Source organism: Cucurbita moschata, unplaced genomic scaffold, assembly GCF_002738365.1.
Source record: "Cucurbita moschata cultivar Rifu unplaced genomic scaffold, Cmos_1.0 Cmo_Scf00048, whole genome shotgun sequence".
Taxonomy (NCBI): Eukaryota; Viridiplantae; Streptophyta; class Magnoliopsida; order Cucurbitales; family Cucurbitaceae; genus Cucurbita; species Cucurbita moschata.
In genome coordinates, this window is record NW_019268564.1 from 1,391,265 (window position 1) to 1,415,412 (window position 24,148).

At 36.8% G+C, this 24,148-nt stretch overlaps 4 protein-coding genes across 10 annotated transcripts in view; 1 reads left to right on the forward strand and 3 right to left on the reverse strand.

Moving 5' to 3' along the window:
• Positions 1 to 4,850, forward strand: part of LOC111435128 (protein DETOXIFICATION 45, chloroplastic-like) — a 7,302-nt gene extending 2,452 nt beyond the window's left edge. The window contains exons 2-12 of the mRNA XM_023072466.1: positions 550 to 695; positions 1,369 to 1,512; positions 1,595 to 1,725; positions 2,011 to 2,146; positions 2,408 to 2,504; positions 2,584 to 2,684; positions 3,850 to 4,013; positions 4,114 to 4,185; positions 4,293 to 4,409; positions 4,509 to 4,604; positions 4,689 to 4,850. Of these exons, the coding sequence (XP_022928234.1) occupies positions 550 to 695; positions 1,369 to 1,512; positions 1,595 to 1,725; positions 2,011 to 2,146; positions 2,408 to 2,504; positions 2,584 to 2,684; positions 3,850 to 4,013; positions 4,114 to 4,185; positions 4,293 to 4,409; positions 4,509 to 4,604; positions 4,689 to 4,850 (1,366 nt within the window). The remainder of the gene's footprint in view (positions 1 to 549; positions 696 to 1,368; positions 1,513 to 1,594; positions 1,726 to 2,010; positions 2,147 to 2,407; positions 2,505 to 2,583; positions 2,685 to 3,849; positions 4,014 to 4,113; positions 4,186 to 4,292; positions 4,410 to 4,508; positions 4,605 to 4,688) is intronic.
• On the reverse strand, positions 4,181 to 8,043 carry LOC111435113 (SEC1 family transport protein SLY1-like). Of its 2 annotated transcripts, XR_002709034.1 has the most exons (3): positions 7,834 to 8,043; positions 5,570 to 7,706; positions 4,181 to 4,893 (listed from the first exon to the last, which is right to left on the reverse strand). XR_002709034.1 is itself a non-coding variant. In XM_023072450.1 (2 exons), the coding sequence occupies exons 1-2, from the start codon at positions 7,862 to 7,864 to the stop codon at positions 5,878 to 5,880; spliced, it is 1,860 nt and encodes a 619-aa protein (XP_022928218.1). In that variant the 5' UTR covers positions 7,865 to 8,036; the 3' UTR covers positions 5,391 to 5,877. The 2 variants fall into 2 exon arrangements, 1 of the variants encoding a protein (XP_022928218.1); XM_023072450.1 differs by lacking the exon at positions 4,181 to 4,893 and having other exon boundaries at positions 5,391 to 7,706; positions 7,834 to 8,036.
• A 1,394-nt stretch (positions 8,044 to 9,437) lies between these two features.
• On the reverse strand, positions 9,438 to 15,362 carry LOC111435276 (protein LAZ1-like). 5 transcript variants are annotated; one of them, XM_023072711.1, is made up of 10 exons: positions 14,711 to 15,362; positions 13,886 to 14,061; positions 13,737 to 13,793; positions 12,986 to 13,094; positions 12,607 to 12,791; positions 12,432 to 12,520; positions 11,581 to 11,842; positions 10,623 to 10,883; positions 10,347 to 10,398; positions 10,034 to 10,237 (listed from the first exon to the last, which is right to left on the reverse strand). In XM_023072711.1, exons 2-10 carry the CDS (start codon positions 14,000 to 14,002, stop codon positions 10,164 to 10,166), a joined length of 1,206 nt encoding a protein of 401 aa, XP_022928479.1. In that variant the 5' UTR covers positions 14,003 to 14,061; positions 14,711 to 15,362; the 3' UTR covers positions 10,034 to 10,163. The 5 variants fall into 5 exon arrangements, with proteins under 5 accessions (XP_022928476.1, XP_022928477.1, XP_022928478.1 ...); XM_023072708.1 differs by lacking the exon at positions 10,347 to 10,398 and having other exon boundaries at positions 9,438 to 10,237; positions 14,711 to 15,357; XM_023072709.1 differs by lacking the exons at positions 10,347 to 10,398; positions 14,711 to 15,362 and adding an exon at positions 14,477 to 14,631 and having other exon boundaries at positions 9,438 to 10,237.
• Positions 15,363 to 16,418: 1,056 nt separating this feature from the next.
• Positions 16,419 to 20,573, reverse strand: LOC111435228 (ubiquitin domain-containing protein DSK2a-like). 2 transcript variants are annotated; one of them, XM_023072636.1, is made up of 8 exons: positions 20,040 to 20,573; positions 18,403 to 19,158; positions 17,790 to 17,995; positions 17,581 to 17,694; positions 17,349 to 17,407; positions 17,026 to 17,054; positions 16,858 to 16,947; positions 16,419 to 16,780 (listed from the first exon to the last, which is right to left on the reverse strand). In XM_023072636.1, the coding sequence occupies exons 1-8, from the start codon at positions 20,287 to 20,289 to the stop codon at positions 16,632 to 16,634; spliced, it is 1,653 nt and encodes a 550-aa protein (XP_022928404.1). In that variant the 5' UTR covers positions 20,290 to 20,573; the 3' UTR covers positions 16,419 to 16,631. The 2 variants fall into 2 exon arrangements, with proteins under 2 accessions (XP_022928404.1, XP_022928405.1); XM_023072637.1 differs by lacking the exon at positions 16,419 to 16,780 and having other exon boundaries at positions 17,026 to 17,052; positions 17,345 to 17,407.
• Positions 20,574 to 24,148: the final 3,575 nt, after the last annotated feature.

Genomic DNA, 24,148 nt, shown 5'->3' on the forward strand with positions numbered 1-24,148 from the left:
AAAAAAAAAAAAAAAAAAAAAAAAAAAAAAAAAAGGGGTCAAAATGGGGACCGTTCTTGCATGCAATTAAGTGTATTGAGACACTTTGGTTGTGATGAACATTTTGTATCATTTGTGGAACATTTATGACTCACTCATAACACTTCTTGGAAGTGTCTCAATCCATGCAACTTATGGGAGTTATCTCCAAATTTGAACCCTCTTCACTTTGACCTTGACCTTTTCTTTTTCAAATTCTCCAAATCATCACTAATCATTACGATTGGTTACTTATCGTTATAATTAGTGTTGCAATTAAATCTTTAACCTTTTCTTTAACTTTTTTCTAAAAATCTATTAGCGATAGGTTTGATCTTTCTAAATAATGTGTGTGAATTTGCCCATGTGACACTCAATTAAACGACAGCAAATAGAGAAAGGGTTGATTGCAACACTTCAACAAAATATAAATGATTGATAGATCATATCGCAGCATGAAATTAAAAAAAAAAATATAGAAAATCAATTATTTTCAATTATAATGCCTAATTTGTGATGTTTGCAATGCAGGGTTTGGGGAAAAAATGGAAATAATGATGAACAATCTGGGGATGATGTTAAATATGAACTTGTAGTTTTGTGTCTACCTGCAATGGCTGGACAAGCTATGCTCTTGGCTGGACAGCTTTTGGAGACTGCTTCTGTTGGAAAATTAGGCATGCCTTCTTCTTTCCCCCTTTCCTCTACTTTTTTTTTTTTTCATTTACCTCGATGATTGTTCGGTGAAGGGTTGATAGAGTTGAACTACCGACCGCTAAGATGGTAATATGATGTCTTATCCACTAAACAGAAGTCTTCATGTATGTGTACTTGATTGATATGTTAAGATGTTGGCTATGTGACCATTAGTTTACATGATAAATTGATAAGTTGGACATACGCTCTATCTATCTTTTGGCCCTTCGCCTGTCTGCTTGGCTGGCAAACTACCTTAATACATTCCTAGTTTCGATTCGTTATGCTAAACACCTCTCGTCTTCAATGGAGTTTACTTTTGAAAGTATGCCAATATGATCTTAACGAGGTGTGGGGCTAACATGTTGGGCTTCCTTATTTGGGTCTTCCTAAGAGGGGAGTATGTAAGCTATAGAATCTCAAATTAAATTCTTCTAATGGAAATCCAACGATGCAAACAGCTTGTTGTCATCAAGTGCCACTTTTCATATGCTAGATGAAGGCTTAGAATAGAATCGTTGTAGCTCTTACGTTGTTCCTATGCAACATGAAGTATATTAATGTTCGATAAACTATCATTTTCAACACGAAAAAGTTGAGTTGATTTAAGATAATCGTTGTTCACATATGCCCGTTTTTTGAACATTTGTGCAGGTGCCTTGGAGTTGGCTTCAGCTGGTGTTTCCATAAACATATTTAACTACTTATCAAAGCTTTTTAATGTCCCTCTACTAAGTGTAGCTACTTCCTTTGTTGCTGAGGACATTTCAAAGCATGGCTTCCAACATCCTTCTTTAGGTTCTCTTCCAATGCTTTTGTTTCTACTTTTTTTCTTTCATAACTTTCATACCATTCTCAAATCCACTTTTCATGGAAGCAGATTCTGTGCAGAGAAAGCACTTATCTTCAGTTTCTACAGCTCTTGTGCTGGCACTTGGAGTTGGAGTTTTTGAGGCTTTAATCCTTTACTTTGGATCTGGAATTCTTCTGAATGCCATGGGTATTCCTTGTGTAAGCATTTGTTCGGCTTCCTCTATTTTCTATCGAGAGTTTTAGGTTAGATACAAGTTGAGTTATGAACCTTTTTGTTCGTGTCAAGTAGATTCATGGACTCCTAAAAGTACTGAACTAGTCCTGTGTTAGTAAGTCCTCGAGCCTCTAAGCTTGATTCGTGAATTTTAAAAGTGTCGGATAGAAGACAAATCCACTAAACACAAAGTTGAAGGCTCGAGAACTTACCTAACTCATTTGACACGAACTTAAAAGTTTACTGACTAATTTATCTTGTCTTAACAGGGGTCATCTTTGCGCATTCAAGCCCAAAAATTTCTCACACTTAGAGCCCTTGGTGCTCCTGCTGTTGCTCTTTATTTGACTCTTCAAGGAGTTTTTAGAGGGTTTAAGGATACCAAAACTCTTGTTCTATGTCTAGGCATGCATCTATCTATCACACTTAGACTTATACTAATGCCAAAGTTTGTGTTTTAGTAATTCCTTTTTTGTGGTTACTTCCCGGTTTAGTCTTGAAGCTCTTATGTTCGTATCCAATAAGTCCTCGAATGGTAACAAATATCCAGTAGAGTTTAAATAGGACTTGAAAATGCTTTATAAAGTTTAGTATTAAACTCGTAATTTAACCTCATTTTTTTAGATTCTTATTCGTTTTCGGGCATGAATTTGTATTAATTGGCAGGAATTGGCAACTTTTTGGCTGTCTGTCTTTTTCCACTATTGATTTACTATTTTCAATTGGGCGCAACTGGAGCAGCAATTTCCATTGTAGTGTCTCAGTACGTTAACTTTCCAACTGATCTTCTTATGTGTTCTCTTATGGCCTCCAAATTCTAATGAGTTGTGTTCATGTTTCAGATATGTTATTGCTTTTCTAATGATATGGTTTTTAAACAAAAGGGTTGTACTGCTATCGCCAAAGTTTGGTGCACTGCAATTTGGTGAATATATGAAATCTGGTAATTTCAGAACTGTTTTCTTCTTCTACTTCATACTTTGGAGAAAGTTTGATATGAACAAAAATATGTTGTTGGGAGTGATCTCTCCATTGAGCTTTTCTTACCATGCATTGACCAAAATTGGACTTCGTTTCTTTGCAAAGAATAGACACAAGGAGACGCTCAAAGAGCTCTCCTCCACCTGCCTTTTCGAGAGAAGGGGAGGTTTTCATGGAAAATGGGAATGTGAGATCCTACATCGGTTGGAGAGGAGAACAAAAGGTGTGAAAACCTCTCACTAATAGATGCGTTTTAAAACCGTGAGACTGACGATGGTACGTAACGGGACAAAGTGGACAGTATCTACTAGCGGTGGGCTCGGGGTGTTACGAATGGTATCAGAGTTAGACATTGGGTAGTGTGCCAGCAAGGACGTTGGCCCCCCAAGAAGGGTGGATTGTGAGATCCTACATTGGTTGAAGAGGAGAACGAAAAATTTCTTATAAGGGTGTAAAAACCTCTCCCTAGTGGAAGTGTTTTAAAATCTTGAGAGGAAGCATGGAAGGGAAAAGCCCAAAGAGGACAATATTTGCTAGTAGTGGGCTTGGACTATTACAAATGGTATCAGAGCCATGCACCGAAAGGTGTGCCAATAAGGATGCTGGGTCCCAAGGGGGGGTGGATTGTGAGATCTCACATCGGTTGAAGAGGAGAACGAAAAATTCCTTATAAGGGTGTGGAAACCTCTTCCTAACAGACACATTTTAAAACCGTAAGACTAACGACGATATGTAATGGACCAAAGCAAACAATATTTGCTAGCAATGGGCTTGGACTGTTACACAAATGGGGGCATATGTGCAATCTTCTAGGGTTTATAGGAGGGAAATAATAGGAACCGGGCTCGAGTGATTTTTGACTTTCGTAGAGTCTTAAATTTATTTAAGAAGAGCTCCTCTTCTTTAGCTTGACTTCCTTTTTCTAAACTTGTCTTATATTCTTTCATCTAAATCATAATATTTAAAAAGTGAACTTAATGTTATCTTACCACAGAAGAAGAAAAAATGATGTCAAACACAATTGCTATCAACATTTTAGAGAAATTTGTTTTGGAACAAATCTATAAACCAATAGACTCAATAGCCATTGATTTCCATAGTTTGATTAGATGTGTACCTGCCATTAGGTAGTTTTCTCTTTGGAAGGACTCTTTCCATTCTAACAACCATGACGGTAGCGATGTCAATGGTCACTCGTCAAGGTGCAGTACCTATGGCTGCACATCAAATATGTATGCAAGTATGGTTAGCAGTAACGACTCTTACTGAAGCTCTTGCTACTTCTAGTCAGGTAAACATTTTTTTGAAATAATGAAGTCCGAAATTGAGGATGTTCTCACCATGGCTTTATCTGTTTTTCTCCTTGACATTGAAATTGCGTACACTGATAGGTTATAGTTGCGAGTGCTGCATCAAAAAGAGATTATAAGACTGCAAAGAAAGTTACAAGCTTAGCCATAAAGGTACAATTTCATTTTATTTGTGTATTTGTGTCACTACATTCCCACTGGAAGTCTTTTGAAACTTGACGTTTCAACAAATGAACAAGTTTTATATGGATTTGGTTCAGGTAGGCTTGCTCGCAGGTATCATATTATGTGCAGTCCTTGGAGCATCTTTTCATTCTTTGGCCCCTTTGTTCACCAAGGATCCTCAAGTGTTGGAAATTCTTAGAAAGGGAGTGCTGGTAAGTTATGCAGTTTCGTTTTGAACAGAACTCGTCCTTACTAGGTTGAACCTTTTCATATATGTGGCTCACAGAATGCTTCCATTGAATCTTGTACAGTTTGTAAGTGGCGCTCAACCTTTGATTCCTCTAGCAACTCTCTTTGATGGTTTGCATTATGGTGTTTCGGACTTCCCGTATGCAGCTTGGTCAACGGTAAACATTTTCCTTCATAGTAAAGATCACTAAAATGAAGTATCCTTTTCTCCAAAGTGAAGACAAACTTGTTGGTTATATTAGGTGGTGGTTGGAACAGTCTCTTCATGCGTTATGCTTTATGCTCCTTCCAGTTTTGGTCTATATAGGACATGGCTAGGCTTGACACTCTTTCTGGGCTTGCGTACTGTAGCTGGTTTTGCCAGGTACAATCTCGCTCTTGAACTCAAGGACACAACTGTATAGCCTATAGAAATAGATCCTGTACTTGTTTTCATTCTTGAAGGACCTGACAACCAAAAGTTCATCACATAGAATGAGCAAATCTTATGATGATAGGTCATCAATATGCAAGATTGAAGTTCGAAATGTGACGCTACCAATAGTTTTTAGCTCATAACTAAGTAGTTAGATGGGAAAATTATGCAGTAGTGCTTGCATTCTAATTCTATCCTTGGATGCATTTTATCGTGATACTGAAACGGATAGTCAATGTTAAGCTCTGGAATTCAGATAGATGATAGACCATTGATCCCTAATTTTCATGTGATTCTTCTCTACAAACATTTATAACTTCCATGCGGTTGTTTTGTTATGCAGATTGCTTTCAAAAAATGGTCCATGGTGGTTCCTGCACAGTAATTTCCAAGTTGGAACATACTAAGAGTTGTAGTTTATGGTATCAAATTTCTCATGCTCTCATTTGGTTTTTGTCCTCAAATGGGTCGCTTCCATCATTGCTAGGGAGTCAAGAGTACTATTTGTGTATGATCAAGAATGCTAGTAGCAAATAAGATGGTATGGGATTTAATAAGCCATGTATATAAATATAATGTACTTTCTGTTCTTTACTTGTCCTAAACAAAATAACGCGTAAAGCATAAATGTTAATGAAAATGGAACTACTAAGCAAGGAAGGCTTCATATATGTGTGTAATACGTAACAAAATGTCGAGTTGACGTACTCAGTAAGTTCATTCCTTCAAGCTGCAGACCGCAAAATTGGTTTTGTTAGACGGTTCTTGCTCATCGAACCTCTACTTTTGCTTCGAATCGACTGAACCTACCCTATCTAATAACAGAAAGAAGAATTTCCAAGAAGCTCAGAGGTGACCAACTTGGGATCACGCAGGCTGCTCGAGGGTCAAGTATAGATCAATAGTAACCGTAGCGTTCTATACGACTGACAGATTAGAACTCCACCAATGATATTTCATTCAATCAAAAACTAACTCCAAACTACTGATTTAGAATTCTACACTAAGGGTATGAACTAATTACTTGAGGATACAGAAGCACTACCCAACCCCATCTTCTGCCCCAACAGCATAAGCTGCTCTACAAACTCCTCTCCAGTTAGAATTTCTGTTGTACCATACACAACATGTTTGGGAGGCTGCTGACGCAGGGAAAGTTCCTGCAGACTTGCATACTCTATGTAATTACCCCCGCCAATCATAAATACAATCGCTTCCTTGAAAGGTCCTTTTAAATGGCTGCTGCTTGTTCCAGCACTTGACCTTTGAGCACGAGGATCGAGAACGAGATACGAGTCAATTTCAGGATTTGGTTTTCCCTCCATCAAAGCCTCCACAGTCCTTGTTAATGCAAGTTGCCTATCACTAGATAATAGATTTTTTACACCAGCAGTCACAGCACTAATTGATTGTCCGTATAGCTTTTCAGCCCAATTGACAATGTTTCCCTTGCCAGTGGAATTTGCAGATGCAAATGAGACGTTCAATGATTTCATCTTCTTTACATATTGAAATGCACTAGTGTTAATTTCCAACTCCTTTAGGACCTCTTCCATGGCTTCAACTTCCGATTGATTAATGTTTTCAGAAGAGATTAGATACATGATAGCAAACCGAAGCTTGTCCATCTTCGTGCCTTTACCTCTAAGCAAGTCCAAAAGCTCATTCCGATCAATGCCGCCTCTTGACATTATCTCGTTCACCTTCTTCGCGTATGAATCAAGGGATCTTTCCTTAATCTCACCAAGCAAAACAGTAGCAATATTTGTGTGCTTGTCGATGATTTGCTTCCGCTCGGTCAACTCAGGCAATGAGTTAACTGCCTTCATCAAATGCTTAGTGTTACCTATCATATCTGCTCCATCAAACTCAGCCTCAGCAGCTCCACCAGTCTTCCTATTGACCTCATCAACATCCCTCTTGTATTTGTTCAGCTGTGTCTCAATCTCGACTGCAACTTCTGGGAATTCCAAGAATCCATTAGCCGACCAAAATGGATCCGAACTATTCAACTCATAATTCATTCCACCCTTTTCACTCTTAACACTCAACCCATTCAATTTCAGCCCAAGAATGTCGTGCACCAAAGGTTGGTATCTAAAATCATGTTGAATTCCAACAGACAACTCAAAATTACGATCAAATAAACACAGAATCGGGCGCTGAAAGGAGCTCATAAACCCCCCACCTTCAGAGAACAAGTTGTTCTTCGATAACAAGTGATCCCTTAACCTTTGATCCAACGCCATGGCAACCATCTCAGCAGGCCCCCCTCGTGGGCACCTAATGATCGGCACTACAGCAAGCGTAGCCAAAACACAGAACAACCCACCAACAATCTTCTCCACAATCTCTTCAATCTCACGATCCCCTGCCGAGGGATCATTCAATTGCACATAACTAGACCTCTGACCTAACGAAAACAAATTATCTTCAAGAGTAACAAATTCCAAATACTGATCATGCACCTTCGCAATTCGCTGAATCGAATCCGATTTCAACGTTTCAGACGCGAGATCCTCAAGCAGCGGCCGGGGGACAGAGGATGAGAAGTTGAGAAAGAAGCTATCATACAAAGAACGCGAAGCATCAGCAACGATCCGATCGATATTATGCTTAGTTGCTTGAACAAAGTAAACAGCAGGGACATCGTGTACAGGCTTACGGTCCTTGTCAATAAGGAAGTAAAGAGTAACGCCATGTTTGCGTAGGTCCTTGACATGAATCAAAGGAGAAAGAATGTTTTGACAGAACCTGTCGTAGATCAGGATCTTGTAAACCTCATCGTTGGCCGTACCCGTAGCGGTAACAGGCTGGTTCAGATTCAACATACGAATGATGCTTTCTGCCATCAATTAAAGACAGAATTAGTTCAAAGAAGATCGGAGAAATGGAATCCGGCGTAATCGAGTACTTAATATGTATGGTTGATTGGCGGGAACTGAGACTTAAGGAAGAAGAAAAGGACTTACCAGTCTGCTTTTGGCGGAGATTGAGAGCCATAGCTGAGGAATCCGATCGAGCTGCGAAGAGAAATGAAGAGTTAAAGATATTGAGGCGGCCGGAGATGGGATTGCGAGGGAGAAGGCGACGGTGGGTTCCTCTGCGTGGTTTCTCTAACGAAGACGAGAAGTAAGGAGGCGACGAAATGGTGGATGACGATTCCACCTTCTTCGATATGATGCCGTTTCATACAACGACTTCTCTATTTTATTTTGTCTTTTAAAATTTGGTAATAATCTAGTTTTAAAAAAATTTATATCTTATTAAAAAAGTAATTAAATGATTATCTAATCATAATTTTTTATAATTAAATCAATAAATACCACTTTTATTGATTTGGTCGACTTCCTAATTTCAAGTTAGTAAAGGAAAAATATAAGAAAATTACTCATAAGGTTAGTGGGTGATCCCGTATCTACGTATAATATCGACTTTTCCTATTTATAATCAAACAGTATAAAATCACAATATCGACGTTTTCTGTTTATAATCAAACGGTAAAAGATCACAATATCGACATTTCTTGTTTATAATCAAACGGTATAAGATCATAATATCCACTTTTCCAGTTTACAATCAAATAGTATAAGATCACTCACACTATTGACTTTTCCTGTTTATAATCAAACAGTAAAAGATTACACTATTGACTTTTCCTGTTTATAATCAAACAGTATAAGATCACACTATTGACTTTTCCTGTTTATAATCAAACAGTATAAGATCACACTATTGACTTTTCCTGTTTATAATCAAACAGTATAAGATCACACTATTGACTTTTCCTGTTTATAATCAAATAGTATACGATCACACTATTGACTTTTCCTGTTTATAATCAAACAGTATAAGATCACACTGTTGACTTTTCCTATTTATAATCAAACAGTATAAGATCACACTATCAACATTTCTTGTTTATAATCAAATAGTATAAGATCACAATATCAACTTTGCATGTTTATAATCAAACAGTATAAGATCACACTATTGACTTTTCCTGTTTATAATCAAACAGTATACGATCACACTATTGACTTTTCCTGTTTATAATCAAACAGTATAAGATCACACTGTTGACTTTTCCTATTTATAATCAAACAGTATAAGATCACACTGTTGACTTTTCCTATTTATAATCAAACAGTATAAGATCACACTATCAACATTTCTTGTTTATAATCAAATAGTATAAGATCACAATATCAACTTTGCATGTTTATAATCAAACAGTATAAGATCACACTATTGACTTTTCCTGTTTATAATCAAACAGTATAAGATCACACTGTTGACTTTTCCTATTTATAATCAAACAGTATAAGATCACACTATCAACATTTCTTGTTTATAATCAAATAGTATAAGATCACAATATCAACTTTGCATGTTTATAATCAAACAGTATAAGATCACATAATCGACTTTTCCTATTTATAATCAAACAGTGTAGGATCACAATATCGACTTTTCCTGTTTAAAATCAAAAGGTATAAGATCAAATGAGTCTCTTCCAAAAAGCATATTCAGACCAAGTTCTTCGTTTCTACGTAACGACTCCGATCGGTACGTGTGCAGAAAGTCGAATCTATAGTAGCATGAAGCCTCTCCGATTCCAGAAATACTAAGTTTAAAGATCGTTAAACACATCAATCGATAAGATTTTAACAAATCTCTCTACTAATATCTGTCCACCCCACAAATAAATTATGCAAAACATACCAATTCTGTCACTCATAGGCAGCTATTTACAAGAACAGTAAGCAAGCCCATAGTTTGTAATCATGATAATACACTAAAAGCTATAGATTCATTTATCCTCTTTGCACCAAGAAATTACCTTGGCATTTGGTGAATCTCCTCCCCATCATTGCCATGCCATAACTACATTTGGAGATGGCTCACACAAAGCAGAAATTCAGGCATTTGAAACTTCAATACACATCTCTTGATATGTGAACCACAACCAGCCTCTTTTTTTCTTGCTTTGTTATAAGGGCAGTAAGAATCTATTACCTTCTACTACTCTTTGGTGATCCACCGGCGGCCCCCGACTTGGTACTTTCCATAACCAAAATCGCTGCTGCTTTCTCCGCCGCTTTCTGCACTTAAATAACCCGACTTTCGACGGTTCTTCTTTTCCCTTACGACCCCGCTATCGCTGAAGCTCCCATTCAGAAGGGGGTCGTCTATTCCTCGAATAACTTTTCGTGTGGGCGATGTGATACAACTATCATCCTTGGTTCTTCTTTTATCCTTGTCTCGTTTCTTAATGTTTTGGGAGAGCTTCTGTAGTTTTTCATTGAACTTTGTTATTCCTTTTTCCACAGGTTCGACTGCTTGGTTTACTGTGAATCTCAGGTCGTTCACAATCTGTAAGCATGTTCAAATGGTAATTTCAGCAAGTACAGATTGCTCGAGTTAGTAAAGAAATATAAATACGTCAAAGACCCGAAATCTTTATTTTCTAACGTAAACCTACAAGACTTTTCGTGTAAGAGCTCTCTATTGTCTTCCACAGGCTCTTCGGCCCACTGAAAGTAGTTAGGATGATTAGTTGAAAAAGAGAGTATAAATTCCGTAGTTCTTAGTTTGCTTACTTTAAGATAGTTTCCCATGTTTATCTACTTTTCCATGACAATATATAGGTATGTATGAACATATGTAACCTTAGGAAGCAAAAATCCCCACAGACATTAATCCCAATCAATTAGAGAAATCAAGGATCTAATATGTAGAATGAAGGGAGAAAACTCACATAACCACCACCACCGACAAAGACATCTCGGACGCTCTCTTTGATCGTCATTCCCATCCTGGTATCTTGGTTTTCTACGTCGGGCTGGGGTAGGCGTAACTTGGTAGGACGCTCGCTATCCCTGATCTCATCTGGATCTAAAGGACAGTCGGCAGATGCATAGTCGCCAAGAACAGAAACACTTCCAGTATAACGGTCTCCCATAAGTTCGTATGGTTTTGCTGGAAATACATATAAGTGAATCACAGAAGCAATGGCCATCTGTGCTGGATGAATTATAGATGTGTTAGAATTCAATCTTGTGAATATGAGCATCAACAATCAGATGACACAAGGAGAATACATCTGTTTATTTCTTACTACTAAGAACCAGTCTTCACTACAATTAACCACTCCAAGCTGCTTTCTTAAATGAACAGAGAACAAGAAGTTGAAGAAACAAAACAATGCTCCATGGGAAAAGAAATGGTTGTTTTTATTATTCAGTGAAATTTTGATACAAATTGTTGCTTTTGGGAAAGATACTCCATGTATTTTTTTTACATTATAGTCACATATTCTAACGGCCCAAACCCACCTCTAGCAGATATTGTCCTCTTTGGGATTTTCCTTTCGAGCTTTCCTTCAAGGTTTTTAAAACGTGTCTGCTAGGGGGAGGTTTCCACTTCCTTATAGAGAATGTTTCGTTCTCCTCCCCAATCGATGTGGGATCTCACACATATCCATGTATAGATATACAATAAAGGACGTCTACACATAATAACATATATATTATAAAAGCTTTATCCACCTAAGAGGGTAAAACAGAATGGAAAGAAGGCAACCAAATCAAAGGGAAAAATGGCTTTTGAGAAAGAGGTAATATTATTCGTCAAGCCTGACGAGAGTTGATCAAAGGTGCCGTGATTAGATCCGAAACAGCGGGGAAAAAAAGGACTCAGGTGGAAGAAATGGCTACCTCTATACAAATGATGAAATCTTGTACACTTGACTTAAACTGTAACCCTTGGGCTACAGGACTCCTGAACAAATCAAGGGCAGATAGGAGAGCAATTCCAACACCTTGCCACCAAGTCAAAAACACTATAGATTTAAACATCAAAAACTTGGCCAGTGGTTTTATATGTACCAATTCCTCCTTTGTAACTGCATAGAACTGAATCAGACAGTACAACGCCCATGATTGACTGAAATTTAAGACCACTGCCATATAGGGATACCTACAAAATAAATGCTAAAACCATCAACCAAAAAGTTTGGCTGTAGAATCTCCAATACTTGTCAACCATTTTCGAAAGGTTACAAAAATTTACTTCAGCACTACGCACCTAAAAGTAATCCATAAGATAAAATAACGAGCCAATGAGGAAAACAAATTCCGAAATTCAGACTACCACATGCGACTTTATCGGTGAATTGAGACTTAATCAGCTAATTAAAAGACATAACCCATCTAGAAACAAGTATAAGAAAACTAATAGAAATAAAATAGACCCTCGACATGACCAAGGATCATAAAGAAACATATGCCCACGTGCTAGATCTATCGCAATATAGTCCACAGATGCACACATACAATTGACAGATAGATCAAGTCAAGGGGTTGAACAAACAAGAACATACACATTAGTGAATCAAAGTTAACAGTGACAAGATACATAAACTAAGTATCCAAATACCATGTCCAAAAGAAAAAAATGAAAACCCCATCACATGAATAGATAAAACAAATTCAAAAGTTAAAACACAAAGTTAGTCGAATGTGAAGGAGAGTAAGCAACAACAGAGATACTTGAAATTTTGGTTTACCCGCATTTGTAGTTAAAATCTCCTTCACAGTAAACGCCAAAGTTCTCAAGAACTACAGCCAAAATAGACGTTAGGGACTTTATCAACATCTGCCATGGAGAAAATCCATTAGTCTTCTTTAATCGTATTAAAAGGCATTGGATAACAGAGCATCAATGGTCAATGGCAAGCGTACATATTGGACGATTCCAATCTTGATAACACGGTAAACCCATCCACCAATTTTCCAAGGCTTTAAGAAAAGGTTCATGGGGAAAACATGCTTGATGGTTCCCTTCTCTAGGCTATGTTCTAATAATGGTGTCTTCGTATTTAAACGTCCTTCTCTATCCAAAAATTCAATGGTCCTTTCTTCCCCACCTAGTAAAAATAAAAATATATATATATAATAAAGGGGTCAGTAGATGATTTGATCCATGAGAAAACTGCAAGAAAAATTTGAAACTTTGAAGATGAAGAGAAAAAATGAATAAGTTCGGACTCCTGCAAATTTAGAACCATAGCTTCTGTCATAATCCTACAATACTATCAGAAATACTTTCCAAAGAACGTACCCAAGCAAGCAACCAGGTAACGTCCAAAGCAGTACATAGCAAAGGATTCGTAGCAATCTCGCAGTATCTCAAGATGAACACTTATTGATGGGTACACCAATGATACAAACTGTTCACAATAAGCCAAGTAAGATAAACAGAGATGGTGTGAATTTGCACACAAGATATATATTGTCAATCCTCTTAATAAAACTTCTGATAAATAAAATCAAATCGATTGTCAATCCTTAAAAACAAATCAAATACCAGCAGCAAATATCAAGTTGATTACAATTTATAATTCTAAGATCCAATAAGAACCTTGAAGATACAAGGTCCCACAGTTATAGACTGCATATATGGAATACATCCTTAAAAATGTAAACATTCAACTGCTCAAGCAAATATTCTCTTTAGATGTGAACTCTATTTTGAAATAAGGTTACGTAGGTCCAAACCCACCGCTAACAAATATTGTCCTCTTTGGACTTTCCCTTTCGGGCTTCTCCCTCAAGGTTTTTAAAACGCATCTGCTAGGGAGAGGTTTCTACACCCTTAGAAAGAATGTTTCGTTCTCCTCTCCAACCGACGTGGGATCTCACAAATAATCAGTTTAGTTGGACATAGTAACCTCTTGCTATTTCAACCATAAAGCTTTGATTAAGGGAGGTTTCAGATTACTTGCACCCAATAAGGTGATAGAAAATAAATAAGAAATGTATCTACAAATATTTGTCAAGTCGTAACATGAAGCATTCGGTTAAGAACTTACAGATTCTACACCATAAGTTGGCACCATTAGGATAACACCAATCAAAAACTTTTGCTCCTGAAAGATGGCAACCAGGAATAATTATATTCCTCGAAAGAAAATGGGAAAAATTAAAATACAAGAAAAGCATTTTCATTGAATAAGAGAACCTCCGGATTCTTATATGCAGAAAGGTGCGCAAACAACAGATAAAGTGATAGAACAAGCGACAAAAAAACAAATGCAGCAGCAGCTAATGTTGCCCATGTTGGAGGTGTGTAGGTCATTGATATGTTGAAATAAGTCAATATCTTCACTCAACAGCTTCACCTCTAATCTCTATTACCTGAATTCCACATAAAAAAAGCATAAAAATATTACAGTTCACCAACAAACATTTTCAATTGAAAGGAAGGAGGAAAACATATCAACCTTTTGAAACCAACCAACAATGTTATTAATACGCACAACCAAACATCCTCAGTTAATCACTAGGCCTGTTTTAGATTTTGGCTCGAGTTTTCAAAACTCTTAAACATTTTATGAACTGATTTCATTGCTATATTGCAGCTCCGTAATACAAGATGACTGATAGCAAATCTTCGATGATAGATGGATGCATCAAGGGTTCATTCCAGAAAGATTAATTTAATTTCGGATAGACCTAATTTGCCTCAACTACTCCTATGAAACAGGGAAAGTTCTAGGGAATCGATTTAGTTCGCTGGGAATGACCCAGTACAAATTTGTTCCCATTTCACCTGAATAGCCAAAAAGGGTACAAATGCCACAATTAACCGCCACGACGATGGAAACCGAGTCAGCTCCGCCAAATGGATGAAAGGCAGAGGGAAAATGGAAATCAAAGTTTCTAATTCTTGTTAGATACTGATGAATTTTGGGGAAAATCCAGGAATTACGAATCAAAACTTGAACGTAATAATAAAATCATTGAAACTCTCAACGGAAATGAAGATGACACAATAGAAAATCACCTTGAAACTTGAGAAGCATGAAACAGAACAACAGAATAGTCGATAAACGACGCCCTAAAGCTTCATCCAGCTGATTGGTCAGGGAGACGTAAGAGAGGAAATGTGCAGCAGAAGCACGGGGAAGGCACGTGACTTCGGAGTCCTGTGCGTCCCGTTCACTACAACCGTGGGGGAAGAAAATTTCGGCCCAATTTCCAGCCTCCAACGGACCTCAATCGTTATCGTCCCTTCCTGTCAATTCCTATTACCATCAATCCACGAGCAAGCGATCTTCTTCACTCTCGGCCGGAATGACGCACATCATCCACCGCTGCAGCAGCGGCGGCGTCGGCGGCTCGCCGGCGTTACTTGAACCGCAGGTTGATTAGATTATACGTAGCTTTTCACAACGAAATCTTTACGACCGCCGTTAGGATCGGAACGAAGGTTCTTAGATTTATCATCTGACGATTCTAACAAGATTATGAAACAGTGTAAGAAGAGAGGTGGAGATGGAATATGTGAATTTGGCCTCGCCGGCAACCGGCGGTGCGACGACTTGCAGCAGCGGCACAAGGGAATTGCTCTCCCTCCGTGTATTCTTCAGTTTCGCACAAAAGTGAATCCTTGAGTTCAGAGAAAAGTTTGTTTGAGCTCTGTTTTTCAATTATTTTTATGTTTTCTTTTTAATTTTCAATAATCATTAGGTTTTATTTTTCTTTGTTTTAATATTCCCATTCAAATAAATCATTTTTTTTTTCAGTTCAAATAAATGAATTTTTAATTGGGAAATTAGACCTTCAAGAGGCATACATAAATTAAATAATGCAAGGTTATTTATTATTTATATATATATATATATATATATATATATATATATATATATTTTGTGATTTTCTTATTTTCAAATCATTATTTATAAAGCTTAAAATTTAAAGAACCAAATTGATAATTTTTTAAAAATATTTAAAAAATCAAAATAGACATTTAATAAGTACAAAAAAGAATAATAAATTGAACTAAAACCAAAATCACAAAAACTAAAAAATAGTATTTAAACCTTATTCTATAAATTGACGGGTAAAAGAATCATTATTAAGTGACATGGATCTCGACTAATCTCTCAAGGTAACGAGCAACTAATTCTGTCTCGACTAATCTCTCGAGGTAACGAGCAACTAATTCCGTCTCGATTAATCTCTCGAGGTAACGAGCAACTAATTCTGTCTCGACTAATCTCTCCCAATAACGAGCAACTAATTCCGTCTTGACTAATCTCTCAAGATAACGAGCAACTAATTTTGTCTCGACTAATCAACGAGCAACTAATTTCGTCTCGACTAATCAACGAGCAACTAATTTCGTCTCGACTAATCAACGAGCAACTAATTTCGTCTCGACTAATCTCTCGAGATAACGAACAACTAATTCCGTCTCCACTAATCTCTCGAGATAACGAGCAACTAATTCCGTCTCCACTAATCTCTCGAGATAACGAGCAACTAATTTCTTCTGATCCTGCCAAAAATTTAGTTGCAAAGTAACTCGTAAGATATTAAATCCCAAAGAAATAAAACCAAAAGGAGAACCCACCAAAGAAACAGAGGAACAAAAGGCAACAGAAATCAGCATGATCAAGCTCCCAAGAATTTGAACCATTTTAAATGTATTTACAAGTCTTTTTTTTTTGGGTAAGGGAGCATAGAACTTGATATTAGTAATCCATAACTTATATCAACAAGTCTATATATATATATAGATATATATATATCTATCTCATGGGGCATTTCAATTATTCAGATTCCAAAACATAACCTGTATATGTCTGTGGCATGTGCAGCTGTGTTTGGTTGGTGTCTGTAGATCTAAATTTTCACTACATATCGTCTAGCATGATAAATCTCAATTCAATTTCGAAAGAAAAATGGTAGATCGGTTCAGTTTACTGCCCGAGATTTCCCAGCAGTCGCTCGACAGCAGCATGAACGTTCCCGGACGTAGCGCGTAGAGCTCTGATGTTCTCTTGGGTGTCGAAAAAACCCATCTCTTGGAGCTGTGAAAGTTGAGTTGCATATAGTTCTTCTGGGGGCACTGCAAACAAGGTTCATTTGATCTTAAGTATGAGGGGGAATGGAAAACAAGATAATGTAACAAGCAGATGATCGAACCGTTCGGATTGTTCGGAGTAGCCAACCCACCGGCGCCAAGCCCACCGAACAGGCTCATCAACATCTCCAATCCAGCGGTGTTAGGAACACCTATAACTTACACGACTTAGAAACGTCGATGATGCTAAAGAAAACAAACATCAATGTAAAAGTTATCCTTCACCGTACCTGCAGCAGTGTCCGATTGAGCAGAATCTCTGTAAAAAAGCAAAGAGTAATTAAAAAAAGGACGTCGAGTGAAAATCCGTTCAGCTCTAATCATACAATTTACAAACTTGCTCAAATTCTACAAACTACTAAACTACTGAACAGTTACTAGGCCACAGAATTCGTTCTAGATGAAGTTTGATTATATAAGTACGAAAAACAGTTCTGATATATGATAATGAGACTGCGGATTCAATATAAAACGTGATCCCGACCACAGTTTCGAACAGCCTAGTGTTTGTGCTACATAATAATGTAAATTTGAGAGAGAAATCCGGACTTACTGAGATGATGGCTGTCGATTTAAGGTCGAGAAAAGTGACTGCTGAATTGATAGCATTTGCTGCAAGCAGGAAATGCAGAAATGAACCAAGAAAAGTATAAATGTATTGTAATAGAAAAAATAATAGCAATGATATCAATAAGCTACTATGAACCATCATCATCACCATACAACGAATGCCTATTAATGAAATAGTCACATGGATCGAGTGTTGAATGTCTGAGAAGTTGTACCTGTATCATCTCAGGATTAGTTAATTGGCGAATGAACTCGGGATTTTGCATCATTTCTCTTAATTGAGGATTCATATCAACCATACCCCGCGTCTGTGGGTTGAGATTGAGGATCTGTAGTTCAAATCAAAGAATATATGAATTAGGAAACTTTTCAAATGGCATTTAACTAATTTAGCAGAAATTATATCATCATATAAGCACAGCACTTGATTCATATACTGAGGATTGGAGAGCAGGCTCTGCATCATCTGTGAAATAGCCGGGTTCTGCAGAAACTGATTCAACTGAGCTACATCCGGCGTGCCACCAACAGAACGTTCCACATTTGTGCGACCAGCCCCTCCTAAACCCCCAACACCAGGCCTTGCATCACCTACTGGAGTAGGCTGTGTGGTTGTTGTCTGAGTTCCTCCTAGAAGTTAACATCGAAATATGACACCATTCAGTAAAGATGTGATGGACTTTCCATGTTAATAGCATGAAGGAAATGGGGAAGTTAGGTTCCTAACTGAATGGTATGAGATTCAAATTTACAATGGAATACGCAAAACAAGCTCCGAAGAACGAAAGGAAGACAGAGTCATGGGCTTACTTTGGGCAAAAGAAATATTATAACATAGTAGGAAAAGAATTTGAAAACAAAAAACATGATAGAAAGCAAAAAGGAAAATGTAAGTTAAGTCATTTGAATGCAAACGGGCGTTTTCTTGCAATATTATGAGCGGAATAGAACAAAATTGCAACCAAAATTGTACTTAACTAGTCTTAAATAGGTATAAGAAAGTAAGTGGCAATGGTTTAGCAGTAGCATATTATTACCCCAGGGATTAGGAAGCGGATTCGTATTCGGAGCAGCATTTTCGGTTGTTTCCGATCCTGTAGTAGAAGAATTATTAGACTCGTTCCTAGCTTGTGCACCCCCTTGGTTTGCCAGGAGAGCTGCAAATGGGTTTGAACTCGAATCATTCCCAGCATTTCCAGTCATCGTTGTTGCATTCAGAAATGGCTCCTGAACATTCTCATACATGCGTCTCAGCATGTTAAATCCCTCAGGAGAAGATTCGATGTTACTCATCGCTCTGTCAGTGTTTCTCATCATCTCTCTCATGAGTTCTGGATTCCTTGCAGCCTCTAATGTCTGCCGAAGAATACCAGGGTCATTGAGTATATGCGCAAGCTCGGGGTTCCTGTCAATAATATCCCTCATCTGAGGATTGCTCATAATTAAGCTCCGCATCATGTCAGGGTTATTCATCAAGTTCTGGATTGCAGGCATGTTCATTATTTCCCTCATCATGTTTGGATTCTGAGTCAACTGCTGTTGCACTTGTTCAAACTCGGGAAGTCCAGCTCCACCCCCACCGAGAGAATTGAAACCTAATCCAGGAAACAGAGATGCACCAAGGCCAGCATTTCCAAAAGCATCACTCCCAGTGGAACCAACACCTCTTGTAACACCGGGAGCAGTAGCAGTCTCAGAACTTCTACTATTATCATTAGAAGCAGGTGCAGACGGTGCTGACGAACCTTGGGGAAACCCACGAACCAGGTGAATAGTATGATCTGCCTGTAACCCTTCAAGAAGAAAGGTAAAAAAGATGTGAAGTAAATTTCAGGTCAATGCCAATTACAGCACAAAATGCCAGAAAGCTAATGACACAAGGTCAAAGGGTTCTTGTAATGCACACAAGGCTACAAATAACGGACTAATCAGTGTAACGTGACCTGCATTAATCAGCCTGATAACAAATAGAATATACTTACATAACTCAGCCAATATTCGCTATGAACATAAAAAACCCACCACTAGGAATAGAATGAAAAACAAAAGCTTGAATTGTATATCTGGATACAAATATATGATTGAATGTGTGGACACCTCACATTATGTAATGCATATTTGATTCTGAAAGAATAAGATAGCAGACTTAAAACATATAGACCAACTCGAGAAAGCCAAGAAAAGAGACGATCATCAGCCAAAATGAAGATTCTAACATGCCTTTACCGATTCGAAATCAATTTTGATTGTGCAAATTTATGTTTCGTAAAACATGAAAAAGTATGTTTCGTAATCTTAGTTTAAAGTATGTTAGAGCGTAGTTTTGAACGTGACAAAAGTGATTTTAACCAATTCAAAATCATTCTCAAAGAATGCTTATATGAAAATCACTCACAAACATGCCCTTAGCTCAAGTTAAACTTTGTACCCAAAAGAAAAATGAATATTCGGGGACAAATGTTACAATCACATAAACTAAGCAATTCCCTGGGAACAAATGACCTCAACAAAGACATGAAAAACAAAATTCACACTCACAAATCCTTCCAAAGTGGAAAAATCTCAATTCTAATGAACAGGAAACTTCGTACACGAAGCAGATACAGCAAAACGAGAGTTACCCACCATACCTTAGTCGAAAACTTCCAGATTAACAAAGAAAAAAGGAACATACCATAACTGACTAAGGTTTGATCGTCCTTCAAGATGCGACCCTTGTAGATCAATCGCTGTTGATCAGCTGGAATATCACAATTCTGAGCAAGAATTGATTTAAATGTCCCAACCGTGGAATCAAGACTCGTCGTCACCGAAAATTTCGAACCATTAGAGCAACGAATATTGATAGAAACACCAACTCCACCTTCTTCACCATCGCCACCGCCCTCAACCCGGTGCTCGCTGGAATCACCGTCGGCACCCATATCCCTTACACGCAGATCGATCAGCAAAATCAACCTCGAAAAAGAAAACCAACACTGACCCTATCCCAGAAGAAACATGGAAAACCCCGAACGATAACGAAAACCACAGATTAAAACGCGAGAAAAAAAAAATACTGTTAACACAAAATCAAATTGAAGTATTTACTGTACAAAATGGGAGAGAATTGAATGAATTGAGAAAGGTAGGTGGAGAATTGGAGAAGCAGTAATGAAAAAATCGCGTCAGATGAATGTGTGATTTGAGCGATTCATGAAATGAAATGAAAATTGATATTTCGTTCTTAAATCGGGCCTGGATTTGCTCCTTCTAGTCCGCCATGATAGGGTTTCCATCCTTCCGTGGGCCTTATTTTGGATTTTTCCAGATGTTCTTGGGCTGGAACAATCTGGAAGAAGAACATGACCAGGCCTCCTTTTTTTCTTATTTTTTTCCCTTTTTTTTTATATTTATTTGACTGAAAAATAAAGCACCAACCATCCCACAAAATCTAGTTGACGTATTATTTTACGTTTTTACCCTTATACCTAACTCGACAATCGACCCTTCGTCTTATGAAATTCGTAATTATCTCGCTTCATCTAACTTTCTTCGACAATCCATTACGACTTCGAGCGACGAGAATAAGTACTTTTTGTGGTGGCTTTGGAGTCAGAATTGTCATCTCGAATGTGTAATGGATCTATTCTCGGGATGGAAGTCACTAGCTGGAGATGAGAACCTACAGAGGGTGAGACATTTGAAATCGTGAGCTACAAACAACGGTTGAAATAGAGGATGGGCGTGGATTCAAATATTTTCACTGATATTGCCACGTATTTTCATGTTACGAAGTATTTGAATGGCTCGATGTTTAGCTTTTGAGTTTGGGCATTAAATTTTCTCTTGCAACTCGTTTCTCTCGTGGCAGTTACGTAAATGCTTCGTTTCTCTCTCCAAGTAACGTGGGATCTCACAATCTACACCCTTTGGAGACCTAACGTCCTGGCTGGCACACCTCAGTCTATGAATCACAAATACTTTGTTCGAGATCTTATAAAAACTAGTCATGTTGCAACATTCTATGCACGATTTAGGGACTTTGGAACGTGTGAGATAAAAAAAAAAAAAAAAAAGGAAATTATTGGTGATGAGGAATCAGTAGATGCACCCGGTTATCCCAACTATGTTGGCATAACCTTAGCATCCTCATCATCTCACTCATCCCAAAGTATTATTAATTAAACGATTTGGATTACATTCAATACCAATAGTTAGTAGATTCTCGAACTCTTTCATGACATCGAGATTCTCGTTAAAATTACACGTCTGCTTGACCGCATCGAGAGCTTCTCTTGAAGCTCGTCTTTGTTCCCTTACTGAGTATTCCTTTGGAGAAGCTTGTTTTTGTTCAATTGTAGAGAATGCCTTTCGAGCAGCTCGTTTTTGTTTAGTAGACCATACATTTGGAACGACAACATTTGGAGCAGCTCGTTTTTGTTCCGGTAATTTCTTTGGAACGGCAACCTTACGAGCAATCTTATGCTTGGACTGAAGTGCTTGTTGAGCTTTTGAAATAGTATTACTGAATTTATTCTTTAACATCTCTACTCGAGCCGTCTTTGTGGGCGATGATACTTGTGTTGTAGTCCTTAGTGGCGGAGTTTTGAATAGGGATGGTTTAGAATCCCCATTAGATTTGTTGGTTCGGACCGCGGTTGATGGTCTTAAGAAGGTTGTAACATTACTCGACATAACCATACGGTTTGAGGAATCGTCGGTATGGTATCTTCGCTTTGTCTGCATCATCCTCATCTTTTGAATAATCGCTTGAGAATGAATCTAAAAAGAACATGAGAATCATAAAAATCATCGTAACCTCACACAGTTAAGAAGTTTAAACGAAACGCATATAACTAAACTCAATGATAATTTCAATGAAATTTAAAAAATTTATCAAGATCGATTCAACCACCATCGATATGGACCCTATCGATGGGGATCGAGATGACAAGATGAGATGCGACGTTGCATTGAGAGACCTTGGCCCGAGTAGAGGCAAGGTCGAGCCAAATAACTTGGCCTAGTGTAGAGGCAAGTCGGATGTGTCGCAGACGATTGAACATGCAAGTGCAAGCGGCGTGTATGGTTGAACAAGTTTGGATTTCGCACTAGCAATGTTCGATTCGCGAAAACAAATCTTGCCTAAGGTCCGACGAAGCCACAAAGTCGAGGCGAAAAATATATATAGAACTTAATTCCCCTTAGCTAGTCGTGAGCGTGTCAAGATCACGACGCCGCACGGTAAACAATGTGTGTGTATATATATATATAAAAAACCTAACAAATCATTTCCTAATTTTATATTATTTTAATACAATTCTAATGTACGAACAATTTCACGCAATTAATTTTTTTTTTTTCTTCATAAAATATGTATATTTAAAGTTATTTCTTTTACAAAATAAATATAATACAACATCATTTTTATTAAAAACAAATGTCAATACATAGGGGAAAGTATCTCTATGCGTATGAATATACAATATGCATTATATCCCTCTAATTCCATTTTATCGTTTCTTTCGACACAACCCTCTAATCTCATCTCTATGTTACATTAAGTAACACATGCTCGTTGTGTATTTATATTAAAATCATTTTCATGCTCTTAGAGTTGTGTCCTATCTCTATCTATCGACATGATACAATATGGCACTCATCGTCGTATAACATGCTTAATATGGAAAACAACTATATATTAAGACAAACGTCATGCAATCATCATACTCATCATATCACCATAAAGTGCATATTACAACACGTATTATACGTACAAAAAAAAAATCAAAATAGTGATAGAAATATGTACGAAAAATCATGATCTATTTACGGAAAAAAAAATGATGATCTATTTACGAAAAATCATGAAAATGTAATTGAGACAATAAAATATAAAAAATCGATTCATTATAATATGTAATAGAAATATGTACGTAAATAATAGCAATCGATACCATTACAGTCAAAATTGAGATCAGACAGAATGCATTGAATAAGAAACTTAAAGATATCTGTAAGAAGTTTAGAAAACATACCAAGATCGATCTGGATACCGGTAAGAATTTTATCTGGAAATTGGAAGGTGATAGACGGTCGAGAATAGAAAATAAAATAATGGTATAATGTAATAAACTTATTTATTTATAAGGTAGAAATTTGATATTTTATTTTATTTATTTATTTATTTATTTTTAAAATGGTTGATTTTTTTTTTCTTTTGAGATATTTGGAAGGATTTTACTGTAATTTTTTTGGTTTTTGATATATTCTTTAAATATTATTTAAATAAATCAATATATAATTAATATCTTATATAATATTTTAATTAAATAACAAATACGCTAAACAAACTATCTAATTTTAGGCCTTTTTATTAAATTTTAAAATAAAATAGAGAGATACGAATAAAAAAGATAAAAACAAAATTAAAACAAATATAATTAGGTAAATTTTTATTTAGTTATTTAATTACAATAATTTTATTATATTAATTAATTTTAGATAATTAATTGTTTTATTTTTATTTTTATTTAGTTAAATTCTTAATATAATTTAATTAATTAAATTTTCATTTGTATACTCTTTTTGCTGACGTCATCTTTTCATTTTTAAATAAATGTTGAAAATAAATGTAAAAAAAAAGAGAATCGTACCGAACTCAAAGATACTCTTTTGAAGGTTAAAAAACTTACACCAAGATTGATCCAACGGCTGTAATACTTTTATCTCCAAAAAAAAAATTTAAGAAAATTTAATCTTGACCTAGGTAAGAACTAATAAAAATAAAAAATAAAAAAT